This window comes from Juglans microcarpa x Juglans regia, chromosome 6D (genome assembly GCF_004785595.1).
Source record: "Juglans microcarpa x Juglans regia isolate MS1-56 chromosome 6D, Jm3101_v1.0, whole genome shotgun sequence".
Classification (NCBI taxonomy): Eukaryota; Viridiplantae; Streptophyta; class Magnoliopsida; order Fagales; family Juglandaceae; genus Juglans; species Juglans microcarpa x Juglans regia.
Window position 1 is genome coordinate 35,651,302 of NC_054604.1, and position 18,041 is coordinate 35,669,342.

General features: G+C 37.0%; 1 protein-coding gene across 1 annotated transcript; it reads left to right on the plus strand.

Moving 5' to 3' along the window:
* Positions 1-6,574: 6,574 nt before the first annotated feature.
* On the plus strand, positions 6,575-10,976 carry LOC121234998 (WD repeat-containing protein 25). The gene is made up of 4 exons (XM_041131173.1): positions 6,575-6,976; positions 7,228-7,392; positions 8,430-8,914; positions 10,278-10,976. The coding sequence occupies exons 1-4, from the start codon at positions 6,640-6,642 to the stop codon at positions 10,647-10,649; spliced, it is 1,359 nt and encodes a 452-aa protein (XP_040987107.1). The 5' UTR covers positions 6,575-6,639; the 3' UTR covers positions 10,650-10,976.
* The last annotated feature ends 7,065 nt before the right edge of the window (positions 10,977-18,041 follow it).

Genomic DNA, 18,041 nt, shown 5'->3' on the forward strand with positions numbered 1-18,041 from the left:
TTATAAGATCACATGAATTTCTTGTTTTGGTACAAGTCATTTGAAACCCAATTGGTTAAGAGGCTAAGGAATGGGACTATGTTTCAAGTCATAGCTCGATTCAATGAGAATATTCTTCCAAACATATATATATTATATGTATCGTCAAGTACTGTGAACAAAAAAATTGCACTCCAAACATAAATGACAAAACACTATATATATATATATATATGTGTATATATATAAATATATATTTCCTTTTCATCATATGGAAGTGGACTCTTACTAACTTGATAGTGACCAAAAAAAAAAAAACAAAAAAGCTCACAGCAATTAAGTCAATATATATATATATATATATATATATTGACATTTTTATTGCGGCTTGTATATAATGGTGTGTAAATTAACAGGAAATACCGCAAATTGCGGCTTGTATTTTGGCCGGGGCATGTTTGTGGTTTTTCCCGGCCCCTCGGACATATCTATAATACCGACATTTTTATTGGTCCAAGGATATATACATACATATATATATATATATATATATAGTATACAGATTAAAAATATTTTTCACCTTTAATATTTTAACATGCGTTTTACATTTTACAATATATATATACATATATATATATATAATTATATCCATGATAATTATGAATGTTATTTAACTGCTTGAAAAAAATTACATTTTGTACTTTAGAATTAATATCGATCATCACTGTTTTTCAATTTGTCATGTCCTAATGATGCAGATTAATGGTTAAGATAACGGTGAAGATTATCATTTCATGACCTAATTTACTGATCATATTGTTCATGGTTAATTAATTAGGGCAGGGTGAAGAAAAGATCAACAATTCTGCATTCAATGAATTAAGTTTATCCGTAAACCAAACTCGCTAGTAGTTGTTCTCAACTTACATGAATCCATGATTATATATAATGGTGTGTAAAATAGTAAAATGTAAAAAGTTCTGTAGTACTACTGCTGCAGTAAATAATTACATGCATGCACCAAGCTGAAGCTGGCATGGAATTCATGAAAACAACGTCGGTGAATACATTTTGGTTGCTTCAACCAGTTTGTCATGAGTCATGAGTACCGATCATGATCACAAATCTCCCATAAATATATATAATTTATAGTCAAGGAAAAAAGTAAAAATAAATAACTGAAGTAGTCATTTTTCCTTGGCCAATGTTTTTCAAACATGTTTGGACAAGTATATATTAACAATCATGATCATATAGATATATAGTGGGATATGATGTCATACTGATGTGCGCTTGATGTGTGCGTCGTGACAAATTAGTGAAAAGACTAAGCTTTGCTAAATCAGATTAATTATATATACGTATAGACACAAAGTAGTGACCTCCCCTCCCTCCATTTCAGAGAGACAGACAAGGGGGGCGGGGGACAAAGGACAATCCACACGAGTGAATGAAGAATCATGAGTACTAAGAAAGACTATGTAGTACAAGCTGCCCTTAAGCAGCAGCTGGGACGTTTTGAGTCACATTATTGGGAACGAATACAAAGCACATGAGCTGGATGTTGCCTTTGTGGAGCTTTATTTGATAATCCGATTCGACAAGAATGCATTACGATTTTTTGACGGATTTTCAAAGAGGCTTGAGTCACGGAGTGGAGGCTTGGGCCAATAGATAAAAAGTGTCAGACAAAAAGTTTGTTTAACGTTTGTACGACATGTAGTTTGAGTAAAACTCAAGCAAAGAGTTCACTCGAGTCTCGCTCAACAGGTAGCTCGAGTGAACATCGGACAGAGATCTTACTCGAGGCATGCTCGATACTCTGCTCCAGTAAATAACATAGAAAAATAAAAATTAGAATTTCCGTTATGCGACACTATAAATATGTACTTAACAAATGGTTTAGTACACCTTGAGTATTTTGAACAGTGAAATTTCACTTCAAAGTGTATTTTGTAATTCTTCATATACTAAAAGCTTCTATATACAGCTCTATGGACACAGGTACATCATCAAATCGCGTTAACTTTATATCGCGTTATTTATGTGTCTGTATATATTACTTTGCTTTGTCTTTCATCGTGTTTTCACAACACAGGAGCCTTTGTGTATTGAGCTCCGGCGGCCATGTGTTTTCTCCAATCCAACAACATATGTGCCAGATATTTTGCATGTTACTTTTTCAATTTCTTGTTCACATTCTTTGTTTTAAGTCAACCAGATCAGAAAAGATAAAAGAGTGAAACACGCACCGCTGACTATGCCCTCCTTTGATAATCATGGGTAGGTTTACTTCGCAAACACATTCACCAAACACACACACATTCTCTCTCTCTCCCTCCCTCCCTGGATTGACTCGTTGGGTTTTATTAATAAATAAATACCATTGTCAGCAAAACACTAGCTTAATCTAATGAGATCGAGACTCCGATAGTCCGATGTGTCTCCCTCTCTCTCAAGTAGATGATGAACTTGCTGGGATTTAATCCTAAATGATATGTCAGAATACACTAGCAGAGTCTTAATTGGCTTGATGTGATGGATTGTTGTAGTGATCATGATCACCCACTGGGGCCATGCATTCGCTGAAGTCATAAGTCAATCTATTTAAATATATTTAAGAGAAGTCAACTGATATAACTAGAGCTTGACTTCTGAACCTGCCGATCCGGCCAGCAAATTGAATGGTCTAGCTCAATTGCTTTTGACTATATATATGAATCTAATGAACTGACATTTATGGAAAATAATAATGCAACTCCTTATTCTTCTATTTTCTTTTTCTTTTCTGGGGTTAATTTATAATTCAATGCTCTAATTCTTGCATGGATGAATTTGGCAATATATATATATTACCTAATTATATGCAGTAAGTTTTTTCTTTGCATCATTAATCCATATATATTAGAGTTACAGTCCTCCGGCCTGTAGTACTCTCTCAATATTGTTCCATCGCCAAGATATAAGTGGCCCTTGAAATTATTGGTGATTAATGTGAACAAATTAGCTTTTGGCATACGTATTGTCATGTGAACCATATATAAGACAGTAGTACCTGCATGCATGAGTTGCATTATTTGAAACTTGTTGCGAATGGTACATAATCTTTTCTCACAAATTAAGATCTATCACTTCATTGCAAAAATAGTCGTATAATTTGCTACTAATTAATTTGTGATGATTAAAAAATTACCATTTCAAATACTTAATTTTCACATGAAGAAAACATTCTTGCTAAAAAAAAATTTAAAAAAAAAGAGCCCTATATATATATATATTATATATATACACATACATGCATACATACATACCAGATAGCTAGCACCCTTGCGAGGATGCATGTATGTATGGCATAAAATTTATGAAATGTTGATGTCACAAATAGTACTAAACCCATTATCAACGATATTTTTATTGTCACATATATAGACAAAATTGTGATCATATCGTAAATGGTATGTCCATTAGCGATGATTTTTATCATTGCAAATGATATAATTTGTGATGTTGAAGACAGCACTTGCAAAAATCGCCCTAATTATAGATCACTGTTTTAATACGTTTTCGAACCTATAAGGTCATGATCTTAATAAATTATATGGTGGACTTCAGAATTTTAACGTTCTTAGACTACGCTTTAATTTTTGTATTTATTTGACTCCTTTTCATTTATCCTCTATATTTAATTTATTGCAATTAGATTTCTTAATTACTGGACAAGTTAAGAAAACATGCTACGTACTCTCAATTAGGGGCACCTCATCAACGCTTAGGCAATTTACTTAAGATCCTTAATTAAGTTGGGTATTTCTTCATCCTCGATTGTATTTCATGGCCTTAATTATATATTAATTTTTTTTTACATGAAATCATCATTTATCTCAAAAGTTTAAGCAGATGAAAAGAGTTAGATTTATCACCTCTACTTTGATATTATATAAAATCACCACTTATTCAAAAGTTTAAGCTGAAGAGAAGATATAAATTTAATAATTTATATTTGTGTTAACACTTTATAATTATATATAAAATTTATTTTGACATAGGCATGACTTCCACACAATTAAAAAAGAAAGATATATAGGCCGTGTGATCCGATCATTTAATTACATTAGATCTATATATATATTATGTTTATATCTATATATATATATATATATATATAAACATAAAAAATATTCATGAGAATCAACCGGAATTTTGCCGCTCTCTTGAAAAAAAAACAAAAACAAATAGAAATAAATATAATAATAATAATATAATATGTCATGGCCGTTGGGCCCCAGCTGGACTCATCGGATAGTCCTCTAAAAGCCAACTAAGGCTTCCACTTTCGTCATCTTAATTCGCCCTGCACAAATAAATAAAATATATTATTATATACACATATGGTCTTTAAGACAACTGTGCACTAACTTTTATAAAGTTGGGCTTCACAAATGAATTTACTTCTAACAACTATATATTATAAACAATTCATACGGATCATTAAAATATCATGAAGACGTACACGTTATATATATGATCCATCCCATCTCATATAGTTTCTTTTTTCTAGTAAGATCCACAAATTAATGGTCCATAGACAATTACTTGGCAAATTGTTGTTCTCTTGTTTATATATAATTATTTCAGATTTGAAAATAATATATGCATTAATAATATTTCACATTTTATATATACGTACCTTAATTAAGCAAATTAACGTAATAATTAAAATCCTTTAAATTGTACGTACAGTACACATAAAATCATGAGACTTACCAATATATATATATATATATATATTTATGTCTACTTAATTTTCATTGACTTTTAATTTATTGGAAAATTGCCATTTGAAATTTGGTAATGGGATTTCAACCATAAAAGGAGGAGCAAAGCTTAGGCTCTTATTTCAAAAGGATGATGATAAGAAACTAAACAAATTGACTAGTGGGCATGTGTCTTGCCACTCAAATTGAGTCTCCCGGCCCCACCCTGGTGGGTTGACATGGATCTTGACCCTCTTGGATGAAACATTCCTCAGGCGGGCCCCCCCACCCCACCCCACCCCCGGCCACCTATCAAAACCTTGTTTGAAGACTTACATTATTTGAAGACTTTTGTTGAAATCAATTTTTAATATTAATATTAATATTTCTTGTCTGCTAGCTTATGCATGCTTTCTTGAAAAATCAAAACCATTATATATATATATATATCTCGGACTTTGTCCTCATCTCTGATCATCTGCCCTATATATAAAGTGAGAAATAGCCAGTACTACTCAAACCTAACTTTCAACATGATATTTGCAAAAAGTATATTATCATGAACTAATTGATTCCTCCAATGTTTTTTTTTTTTGTTATTAAATATTATCATTTATATCCCATTGGCCATATATCTATATAAGCTGCTGGCGACAATTTTTTAACATTTACTTTGGGTCAGAACATTAGCCATGGAATAAGATCATCAACCCCATCTCATGAGGTTACACACATATATATATATATGGCTTAATTTCTGTATGTGTGAATTTAAGGTCATAAATATCACCACTCCAAAAACGAAGCTTTGTGGCCGTACGTTGAATTTCATTTAGAGCACGTGCAATTAAATATGTGGAATTGACCTTAGAGGATTTTTTTTTTTGTGAGAATTAAGCAGCCACGTGGATCAGACTCTGGCCTGCTAGAATCCCACTTGTCTTGAACACATACAGGTGCACAGCATGACCTCATATTTGCATCATAAAACATTATATTCCCTTAAATATTTTATATGGTGAATTTTGGAATTAAGTATATTGAATTGTCAAGCAAAAGCAATTTGAAATTATTTTAAAGGTTTCATGATTGTGATATGAAGAAGAGGGATTGAATGGACCTACTCTTTCCATTCCCAGCTTTCTTCACTTGTCATGATTAAAATGAAGCCATCCATCCTCGATCTTTATGTTCACACCATCAATTCTTCATTTACCATAAATAAATAATCCACATACTAATATATATGACCAAGAAATTCAACAAACAAAAGATAGGCTATCCTGTTAAAAATACAACTAATTAAAAGAGAAAAAAAGATACTAATTCAAGCAAATGGGGCTAGCTGCACTTGGTTCATTTATTCAATCTCTATATAGTCTATATTTTAGTTTTAAATAAATTAACTATATATAAGAACGTAATAATAATAGTTTTAAAATTATATATAAGGGATCGATCATTCGGTACTCGACACTTTCAGATCTATTAAATCACCAATTATTTTAAAAAACTTAAATGAAAAGAAAATGTGATTTTGGGTAAACAGTTACTGTTAGCTTTCCAATTTTCCATTATTTGTGTACGGTGGAGAGTCCAAATTTAGTCCTGTGATTTAAGAAGCACGGAGAACAAGTCCACGGGCTTGGTTTTCAATATTAGTATAGACGGGAGGGTTTTTAAAGGGCCGAGCCAACTTCAGTACTTGTGTTGTTTGGGCTAATTACGTAGGATTATTTGATGATTGGACCAATATGGGCTTGATTTTAATGGGCCAGGACAGCTTCACTACACAAATGTGGGCCGACTAGGTAGGAGTTTGTATGTATGTAACTCCGAGACCCGGATACCAGCAGGCAAGTCCCCCGCAGGAACTCCGAGAGTTCGAGAATTGAGACTACGAATCATGGATCTTCTCCGCGGAGCGTACTTGACTGCTTCAGATGACGACGACGACGACGACAAGAATGGTGCATCCAACCGTCAAAGCCTGGGCCTTTCTTCTCTGAAACGTCACAAACCCGATAATTCGTTTTCCTTTACCCAACCCGAGCACTGCGCTTATCCCTCCACCGGACTCTATTCTTCTATGCCTCGCTTAAACCAGCCCTCGGATTTCCAATTCCCAAGACAAGCTCCGGCCCCAGGCAGATATATATCCAAGAGAGAGAGAGCTCTCTTGGGTTCGGCCACTAGGATTCCCGACGCGAATTCGAATACACCTGCCACCACGGCATCGCCTGGTCTCTCTCTCTCTCTCTCTCTCTCTCTCTCTCTCTAATAGTGTTATCTATGCTTGGTTTCAACTACAAGATCATTAATTTTTTGAATCATGAGCTAAATCGGTACAGAATTATGCAAAATATGCATGTTGCTTTTGGTGTATATAGCGTTCAACTTTCATGGATAAAGAATCACCGCATTTGAATTCCTAAGTCATTGAGATATGATACTTTTCCGGCCTAATTTTTTTTTTTTTTTTAATTGTTCTCAGTCTGGGGGAGTATTTCAGATTCCAATCTACCCCATCACATAACGTCGTCATTGAGACATCAAGCAGGGAGCCATTCGCAAGTAGGCCGAATATGTGAAAGGCTAACTGTAGGTTTGCATGGCCATACAAAGGCCATCAATGCTATACATTGGTCACCAAACCATGGTAAGTTTTCTTCCAGCTATAGGTTTAAGATTTGCGCTATCTGTTGTGCCCTATGGTACCCAATTTTGGACAGCAATAAGGGAACACAAGCAAATACTATTAGATGATAAATAAGCTCATTCATTGGAATCTACCGAGGGTTTGATCAAATACAAAATGTGAAATCATTTATACAACTATGTATTTATACCTAAACTTAGAGTTTAACTGCCAATACTCTTAAGACTATTGATAAAAAAATAATGAATAATACTAACTAACGTTTCTTAGGAAATAGAAAAGACACTCCTGAACACAAAACAAATGGAGTAGAAACAAAAAACACTAGCATGTACTAGTTTTGGATTCCCACCAGCCAGCAGAGATGGTCTGAAGTTAAAATTCCTCATAACTCCAGAAAATTCCAAGTTTTACACCGTTGATGCACTGGAATCTAGACACGCATAACTTCCAATGCATATGGTTTCAGGGTAAATACAGTTTTGATTTTGAAAATTCCCAAAACTGACTGATTAATTCTAGGACCTTGTTCGAAGTGCACTTGTGGGAAACTCCTTGTGAAGGCCTGCGCACCCCTGGGATTAGTTGAAACGCTGCTCTCAGACACCCGGTTCCAATAAAAAAAAAAAAAAACACTCTTAAGACCTTGTTGTTTTGGGCCCAAAAAATTCATGTCCCAATTGCTTAGAGTGCTGGGGCTGCTCTTTAGGACGGACATTCCTGTGTCACCATGCTGAGAGTTACCATGAGTTGCAGAACATTTCCTCTAATTAGTTAATAATTTTTATGCTTCTTTTTCTAGTTCATAGGCTGTAATTAGGTACTTCTCTCTTGTATACTACCTGTGTACTTGGGGTTTGCCTAATTATGAGGATCAATAAATATTCATACTTGTAAAAAAAAAATCTCTAATATGTAATTTCAATTTGTTTGAGTCGGAAGGTGTCCACTGCACTTCGATAACAATGTTGAATGATATATTGTGCTTAGTTTACGTTACTTGCCTCACTGATCTGTTCAATAGAGTGAGTCTACAGCCCATCTTCTTGCTTCTGCCAGTATGGATCGCACGATCTGCATATGGAATGTGTGGAACGGAGATCAGAAGAAAGCACGTGTGTTAAGCTTTCACAATGCAGCAGTGAAAGATGTGAAGTGGTCCCTGCAAGGATGTTCTGTGCTTTCTTGTGGATATGATGGCTCATCAAGGCTAACTGATATTGAAAAGGGAATAGAAACTCAGGTTTTCCAGGAGGATCAAGTGGTTGGAGTTGTAAAGTTCCATCCAGACAATTCCAACCTCTTCCTTTCTGGGGGAGCAAAGGGTCGTCTTAGGTTATGGGATCTTAGAAGTGGCAAGGTGGTCCATGAATATATCCGAAGCCTAGGTCCAATCCTTGATGTTGACTTTGCGATAAATGGAAAGCAGTTTATCTCTTCGAGTGATGTATCCGGAACCAATGTCAGTGAAAATTCTATTATTGTTTGGGATGTCTCACGCCAGGTTCCCCTGTCTAATCAGGTAAGAGGCTTTCTTAAGTTTTCCTCCTATATGTGATGGCATCATCAAGTTTTCTGGTCATTGCTTGATAAAGAGACAAAAGCAGTTTGGATGACGAGCCTTTTGCCCAAAGGCTTTAATCAATTAGGCTTTTGATGTAAGCCATTTGACTTGACGTATCTTTCAAAATATTCGCTTGTAATCACAAGTAATGCTCTCCCTGTTTCTTCTTTCGCTCAGAACATGTGTCTAAACTCCTAAGCTTCTTCCCTAAGGCAACCATTGGTTTTGCATAATCCAGTATGAATTGGCTACATCCATGATCTACTGCCCTTACTGTGCAATATTCCTTCATTTGAATTTCCTATATTTCTTCCCAAGCATTCTTGTAAAAGGTTTGGTTGGGCTTGGACCTGCCTTTTAAGTTTGTTGACCAAGTCAACTGAGTAGTACTTGTGAGTTGAATTGGTTTTTCCCTAATTAAGCTTACTTTCCGATAAAACCATTCCAATTCTTTGCTTAAACAGTAATTATTCTTCTCTAGAACACCACAAGATTGGTGGAATTACATGTAAAAAGATTGGTGGGGTGGGATATTTATACTGACCTTTTTTCCCAGCTCAAATCGTCAGTTTTCTAATGTGTCAATCATTGATTGATGCACTTAAGTGAATGGTTGTGATAGTATGCTCCATAGAGTTCTTTTAATCTTCAATATTAAATTAGTTAATTATCATGCTTTCATATTTAACAAATGGTTTGCATAAATGGAAGCTTATTAGAAAGATTCGTAAATATAATTTACACCTATATCGGAGATGACAATGGTCCCATATTCCTTTGGAGAGCTGTCTGATTTGCTCCAAACTTGTCCTTAGTCTTTGGATCATATGTTCCAGTTTTGAACTTTAGCAAGGCACAATTACCTGGGCCACCAGGCACAGGCAGCAAAACAATTTTTCCCAGTGATGGGGTAACTGGTAGAGGTCCGTGTACAGGTACTTTGTATCCATGAGAAAAGTACTGAGACAATCCTTACAAGTGTGGGGTGCTAACATGGGCATTGCATCTAAATCCTTGTCCCATAAGAACACACTGCAGAGATATAGGTGAAAACCCTGCAGACAAGAAATAAATATTGCTAGAGATTTTGATTTTCATGTCTTCCTGACAGGGTTGACCCCCGAGATTTAAGGAACCCTGGTATATGTATTTACTAAATTACCGTTTTTTATTGTACTTGAATGTTTTGTGTTTCAAAAGTTGTATGCAATATTTCTGATCTGGTGGGTGTCTAAAATCAAACATGAATATTCCATTCTAAACCATTGTTCATATTAATTGATAAGATATTTAACACAGCTTATCTTCCATTTTCTATCAGGTGTATGTGGAAGCCTACACCTGTCCGTGTGTTAGGTTCCACCCATTTGATCCATTCTTCGTTGCCCAGTCAAATGGAAATTATATTGCAATCTTCTCTTCAAGCCCCCCTTTCAAGTTGGACAAGTACAGAAGGTATGAGGGCCATGGTGTCTCTGGGTTTCCGATCAAATGTAATTTTAGCTTGGATGGACAGAAGCTTGCTTCTGGCTCATCGGACGGTTCTATTTACTTCTACTACTACGGCTCGTCGGAACTTGTCAGGAAACTCAAGGCCTATGAAGCGGCATGCGTGGACGTCGCTTTTCATCCCACCATGCCTAACGTTATTGCTTCATGCAGTTGGAATGGAGATGTCTCGGTATTTGAATGATTGCGGCCCATTTGAGAGTGTTTGTGTTTCGTAGAAAGTTGGGCCGGGAAAAGGGCAGGAAGAAGAATGTTGAAAGCGTTTAGAACATGGGGATTGCCTAGAGAAAACAAAATAGGTGAAAAGAGACCACCACATATGTAGAAGTAAAATTTCTCCGATCTCTTTTTCGACTGCTTGGCAACAATGCTCGAGTGCTTTGCATCTTTGTTTTATTCCGTCGTCTAGGATGTTCGTTATCGTTTTGACATGCAACATGTAGTTGATGCACGTTTTGGCAAAGGAAAAACGGCGACAATAAAATGAAATGAAGGTGATATACGTGTGGAAGTTTTTTAAAGAACTTTTTTGCTGTTAAGTAATAGATAGCTCTGCAAACAATTTCGTCCAAATGCGAACAGAAGACCTAAGAACGTGTTCAAATTTTATAGAAACGGGGTTGACTTTCTCTAGATCAGCTTTAAAAATCTGTGTATGTATTTATATTGAATCTAATTACTATAATCTCTGAAGGGAAGGTGAGGTGAACCCAATACATGATGATTCTCTGGAAGTTTTGAATTCATAGCAAGAAATTAGGCTTTTTCCAATGGTTTTTAGATTGCAAAAAAAAGCACAGCAAATAGTCCTTATTTGCAGCAATTTTTAATTCACTGCTGAATTTCAAGGTAATGTATTCAAAATTCTGATGTTGAATTCACTGTTTACTTATTTGTGGCGATTTGTGTACCTATTGCGACGAAATAAGTCGCCGCAATAGGTATTGTTACCGTAATGGCATTTTATTTCCGTCGAAAAATGAAAATTGCCGCAATTGATTCTTTTTGCAGCGAAGATTGTCGCCGTAAACATTTTATGCGGCAAATTAATTCTTATTAGCGGCGAATAAACAACGCCGCAAATAAGCCTTTTACCAAATTGAAGGAAAATTGTACTAGACTATTTTCGATGAGTTTTAATCGCCGCAAATAAGAAATTCCAACCATTTTCTTAAATCGTTGAAATGAGCTTATCACTTTTGGCAGCAAAATGTTATTTATTTTGCGGCAAGTTAATATCGCCGCAAAAATAAAACAAAATTTAATTAACCCGCGTTTTTCCTTTCTTCATTTCCCTCCAATTGCTCCTCCCCCCCTCCCCTCTCTCCCCAATCCATCTTCCTCTCTCGCACGGTGCTCATCCAGGTATTTCTCTCTCTTACTCTCTCTCTCTCTCTCCACTGCAAATTTCTTATTATGGGTTTGGTGTTGCGCGTTTGTGTTCGTTGTTGGAGTTCTGAGTTGCTGATCGGTGGTAAGGCCCTTCTCCTTCTTTGCTTCTCACAAACACACCCACACCCACATTCACTTCAAGTTAATTTCCACTCCTATGAAATTTCTGTGAAATGAATTTCATTTGTGCAGTCTGTGGGTTTTGGGGATTTCTCCTACGTTTTGTGTGGTAAGCTCCCTCCCATTCCTCTTTTGCTCACGCAACACCCAAGTTTTCTAACACCTGATTTCACCATGTGGGAAGCTTATCTTCAATTGGATCCAAGAAGGGACATACCCATTTTTTTCTGGAAAAAGAAAAATTGGATCCTTAATGACTATTGTTGAGGAATAAATTAGTTGATTGGCATATTTTTGTAAAAACCTGTGTAAAATTGAGTTGTAACAAGTGTTGCAGCAGTGTAATATGAAAAAGATTAAAGTGTGCTCAACATGGCTCAACTGGCGCTCGACTGGCGCTCGAGCGGGACCTTCCAGAGAGGTTCACTCGACTTGCGCTCGACTTAGCGCTCGAGCGGAACCCATACAGAGTGCTTTGCTCGATCTGCGCTCAATGAAGCGCTCGAGCGGAACGATACAGAGTGGTTCGCTCAAGATGCGCTCGACGTGGCGCTCGAGCAGAACCTATCCAGAGAGGTTCGCTCAAGGTGCGCTCGACGTGGCGCTCGAGCAAAACCTATCCAGAGAGGTTCGCTCAAGGTGTGCTCGACGTAGTGCTCGAGCAGAACTCATCCAGAGAGGTTCGCTCGATGTGCGCTCGACGTCTCGCTCGAGCGGTTTCAGAAGACAACGTTCGCTCGACCTTCGCTCTACACCTCGCTCGAGCCAATGTTCAAGACAACCTAATTTTGGGCGTTGTGTCTTGCTGGGACTATAAATAGAACATGTTAGTTCTGTTCTTGGTGTGAAGAAAACAGAGCAAAAACACAATCTCTTTTCAAGAGCATTTGAGAGAAACTTTTCTCTCATTCAAAGTTGAATCTCTTGGAAGATTTACCTTCACCAAAACACACTCAAGATAAAAACACTGTAGAGTCCATTGAAGTGGACGTATTCATTGGTCGGAAGGTTTCCGGAGCTGCCGTGCTGCAGAGATCGAGAGGTTCTCGTGGGATAATATAGAAAGGGTTATTTATGGAGTTGCAAGCCAAGATTTAGCTACTACAAAGGTTTTGTGAGTGTTTCTAAATTAGTTGTAACGAACTTATATTTCTATAGTGGATTTGTGGTGGTGACCCACACCCGGAGTGATTTTATATTTTGAAGAAGTTCTTCAAATGAGTTTCCACTCTGTGAACAAATCTCTGCTTTGATTACTTGTGTGATGCATATTTTTGATTAGTTGTATGGGTGTTAATATGTTTAGTAAACTAAGAAAATTTTGAACTACACCTATTCACCCCCCTCTAGGTGTTGTGTTGGGTAGAACCACTGCTTTTTCAATTGGTATCAGAGCGGGTTCACTCCGCTAGGATTTAGTTCCTGAGTGTGATCCTGCTGTAGTGGTTAAAATGGATAGGTCTCAATCTCTAACATCGCCACCTTATTTTGATGGTAGCAACTATGCTTATTGGAAAGTTCGAATGAGAGTTTTTCTAAAGTCTATAGATGAACGAGTGTGGATTTCCTTGACAAGAGGATGGAAACAACCGGTTACAATCGTTGATGGAGTTGAAATTCCCAGAGATGTGGAAGAATACTCTAAGGATGAAGTCAACGAGTATAATTGGAATAGTAAAGGCCTGAATGCGATTTTCATGGCCGTGTCCCAGGAGGAGTTCAAATGAATCTCCATGTGTGAAATTTGTAAAGAGGCATGGGACATTCTTGAAATTACACATGAAGGTACCAAGGCTGTCAAGAATTCTAAGCTTCAAATGTTAACCACTAACTTTGAAGAACTTAGAATGAAAGACGATGAAACATTTGATTCTTTCTATGCTAAATTAAATGATGTTGTCAATTCTCGCTTTAATTTAGGGGACAAACTCCCAGAAAACAGGATTGTAAGAAAAGTCCTCAGATCTCTTCCTGAAAGATTTTGTCCCAAAGTCACTGCTATTGAAGAAAGTAAAGATTTGGACACTATGAGGATTGAAGAGCTGGTGGGCTCTCTACAAACCTATAAACATACTCTTCCTGTGGATAAGAAGAACAAGTCTATAGCCTTCAATACCATTAGAGAGGAGTCAGATGAGTCATCAGATGAGTTGGCTATGAGTGACAAAGAAATAGCATTCTATGCTAAGAAATTCAGGAAAATGTTCGTGTCTAGAAATAACAAGAATCAGAGACAAGAGAAGAAAAAGTTTGAAAGATACAACCGAGATTCGAGTTCAGGGAACAAGGAGAGGAGCTATAAGAAATACACTAATGCTAACAAAGACAAGAGTCAATCAAAGATACAGTGTCATGAATGTCATGGATTTGGACACATTCGCTTAGAATGTGCAAATTACAAAAAGGCCAAAGAAAGAGATAAGATTGCATCCTTGAGTGAGAGTGAGTCAGAGTCAAGTGACTCATCAGAGAACTCTTCTCCAAAAAGAAACCTCAACTACATGGCATTTACTTCTACTGTTGGTGACAAAAGTCAATGCAGTGAACAAGTGTCTGATGATGGGAGTATATCTGGAAATGAATCTGAGTGCGAAGATCAGTTGCAAGAAATATATGAGAAGCTGTACAAGGAGTGTGTTAGATTAAGAAAACTCAACAAAGCACACATTGAGAAAATAGTTTTCTGCAAATGTGAACATGAAGGGCTTCAAGACAAATTAAATGAAGTCATAAGTTTATCAGATCAGTTAAAAATGAAGAATGCAGTTCTGGAAGATAAGTTGAGAACTCAAGAAAGTGAGATGATTTTGTTAAATGATAGACTGAAAACCTTTTCTACTGCGAAACATAACCTTGACAAAATCCTAATCTTAGGAAAGTCCTCTAGTGACAAGAGTGGTCTGTGATATGTAAAAGGGGAATCCGATGTGGCTACAACCTCCTATAAAAATGTGGGAAGGACTGCGTTTGTTCGTGAATCAACTGCCAATGGGAATGCCAACATATCGGAAAAGGGTAAGAAATCATTACAGGTGCAACAATTTGCTCCACCTCCAGAAAGACAAAGAGCTCGCAATACAAGCCCTATATGTCACTACTGTGGAAAGATAGGGCATGTTAGAGCAGAGTGTTCTAAATTGAAAAGGTACACTATGCATGGTCCTACATCCTCTAAGAGTAAAAATGTGGATTTGTCAAAAAGGGGTAAGAATCTCATAAATGCCCCTAAGTATGCCTCACCCTTCATGAGACAGAGAGATTACAAAGAAAATTATGTGTGCCATAATTGTGGTAAGGTTGGTCACATCCGGCCAAATTGTTATCAGCTTAGGAGGCATCCCATGAGAGATGAGAAGAATCATTCAAGGAAAGGGCATCAAAATCTGTGGAGTCAAGTCATGGCCTTAACTAGACAAAATGATAGACTCAATGTCAAGTTAGACCAACTGACTACTAGCCAAAAGGCTAGGAAGGCAAACTCTCCAAAAATCAGAAACATGTAGGTCAAAAAGGGAGAAAGGTACACGTGTCATGTTGCACACATTGCTTTGAAGACCAGGGATACTTCTTTGTGGTACCTTGATAGCGGATGCTCTCGTCATATGTCGGGTGATAGAACCTTATTTAAAACTGTTGAAGAATACAAATGCTGAACAGTTACATTTGGAGATGGGGGAAAGGCCAATATAATTGGAAGGGGTGAAATTGAAATACCTGGACTACCTATCTTGAGGGAAGTCTTGTTTGTTAATGGATTAAGAGCAAATCTACTCAGTATAAGTCAGATGCGTGATAACGGTGCTGAAGTCCGTTTTTCAAAAGAAATATGTACTGTTTCAGATAATGATGGAAAGTGTGTAGTGCAAGGAATCAGAACATCTGATAATTGTTATGGCATCACTCCTAGTTCACAGTACAGTTGCAATAGCGCTAAAAGTGAGACTACTGATCTTTGGCATCAAAGGCTTGGACATGTGAATCACATAAATTTATCCAAGATTGCCAAGAAAGAAATGGTGGTAGGATTGCCTGAGCTGGGTAAAGTGGAGACTCATGTTTGTGGGTCATGCCAATTGGAAAACAAGTCAGAACAGCTCACAAGAATACAACGGCGATCCTAACCAAACGACCATTAGAGTTGTTACACATTGATCTTATGGGACCCTCTAGAACTGAGAGTCTGGGGGGAAAGAAATACATACTGGTGATGGTAGATGATTTCACCAGATACTCTTGGGTAGAGTTTTTGAGAGAAAAATGTGAAGCTCCTGACGTGATTAAAATATTGTGCAAGAAACTTTAAAATGAACAGGGAAGATCAATAGTCAGAATTAGGAGCGACCATGGAAGAGAGTTTAAAAATTCTAGTATTGAGAGATTCTGTGATGAAGAGGGTATCAGTCAAGAATTTCCTGCTCCTATCACTCCACAGCAAAATGGAGTAGTTGAAAGAAAGAATAGAGTCATTCAAGAAATGGCTCATGTTATGACGCACATCAAAAGTGTACCTACTCATTTTTGGGGGGAAGCTGTGAACACAGCTTGTCACATTATGAATAGAGTCTATCCAAGACCAAGCACTTCTAAAACACCATATGAATTGTGGAAAGGGAAGAAACCAAATGTGAAGTACTTCAGGGTGTTTGGAAGCAAATGCTATATTTTGAGAGATAGGGAAAACTTGGCTAAGTTTGATCCTAAAAGTGATGAAGGAATTTTTCTCGGGTATTCCAGAAACAGTCGTACTTATAGGAGTTACAATCTACGCACCAAAACTGTCATGGAATCAATAAATGTGGTGGTGAATGATACTCCTAGAGAGGAATTGAACAGTGAAGAACAAGTTCACATACCTAGTGAAACTGAAAAAATGGGTGTTGATGAGCACAATGAAAACTTAGAGACCTTTTCTGGTGAAAAGGTAATTGTCCACAAGGAGCCATCGTCAAGAGTGAAGTTAAATCATCCTCAGGATAACATAATAGGGAAGATAGATGAAGGAATGAGACTGAGGAGGAAAGTAATAAATCAACTGGCTCATTCAAGCTACATCTCACAGATTGAACCAAAAAGAGTTGAAGAAGCCTTAAATGATGAGAGTTGGTTAAATGCTATGCATGAAGAAATAAATCAGTTTGTGAGGAATGATGTATGGCACTTGGTTCCAAGACCTGAAAATTACAATGTGGTTGGTACCAAGTGGATTTTCAAGAATAAGTCAGATGAGCATGGTACGATTGTGCGAAATAAAGCAAGATTAGTTGCTCAAGGGTATGCCCAGATGGAAGGAATAGATTTTGATGAGACATTTGCATCAGTTGCCAGACTTGAATCAATCCGGATATTGTTGAGCATTGCTTGTCATATGTGTTTTAAACTGTATCAAATGGATGTTAAGAGTGTCTTCTTGAATGGGATTCTTCAAGAAGAAGTGTACGTTGAGCAACTAAATAGGTTCAAGGATCCCCAACATCCGAATCATGTCTATAGGTTGAAGAAAGCCCTATATGGTCTAAAACAAGCTCCCAGAGCTTGGTATGAAAGGCTAACTTCATATCTGTTAGATCATAAGTTTTTGAGAGGAAGTGTTGATAGGACACTCTTCATAAGAAAAGCTAGGGAAGACATAACAGTGGCTCAGATCTACGTGGATGACATTGTGTTTGGATCATCTATCGATGCTCTTGCTCTTGAGTTTGCAGAAGAAATGAAAAATGAATTTGAAATGAGTATGGTAGGCGAACTGACATTCTTTTTAGGACTCCAAGTGAAACAGTTGGACGATGGGATGTTTATATCCCAATCAAAATATGCGAGGGATTTGATCAAAAAATTTGGGTTAGATGGCAATAGCCATGCCAGAACCCCCATGAGCACAACTGTCAAGCTTAGCACTGATGTGTCTGGAAAAAATGTTGAACAATCCTTGTACAGGAGCATGATTGGGAGTTTATTGTATCTCACTGCGAGTAGACCTAACATTGCGTTTAGTGTTGGGGTTTGTGCTAGATTTCAAGCAAATCCCAAAGAATCACATCTTGTAGCTGTCAAACGTATACTTCGG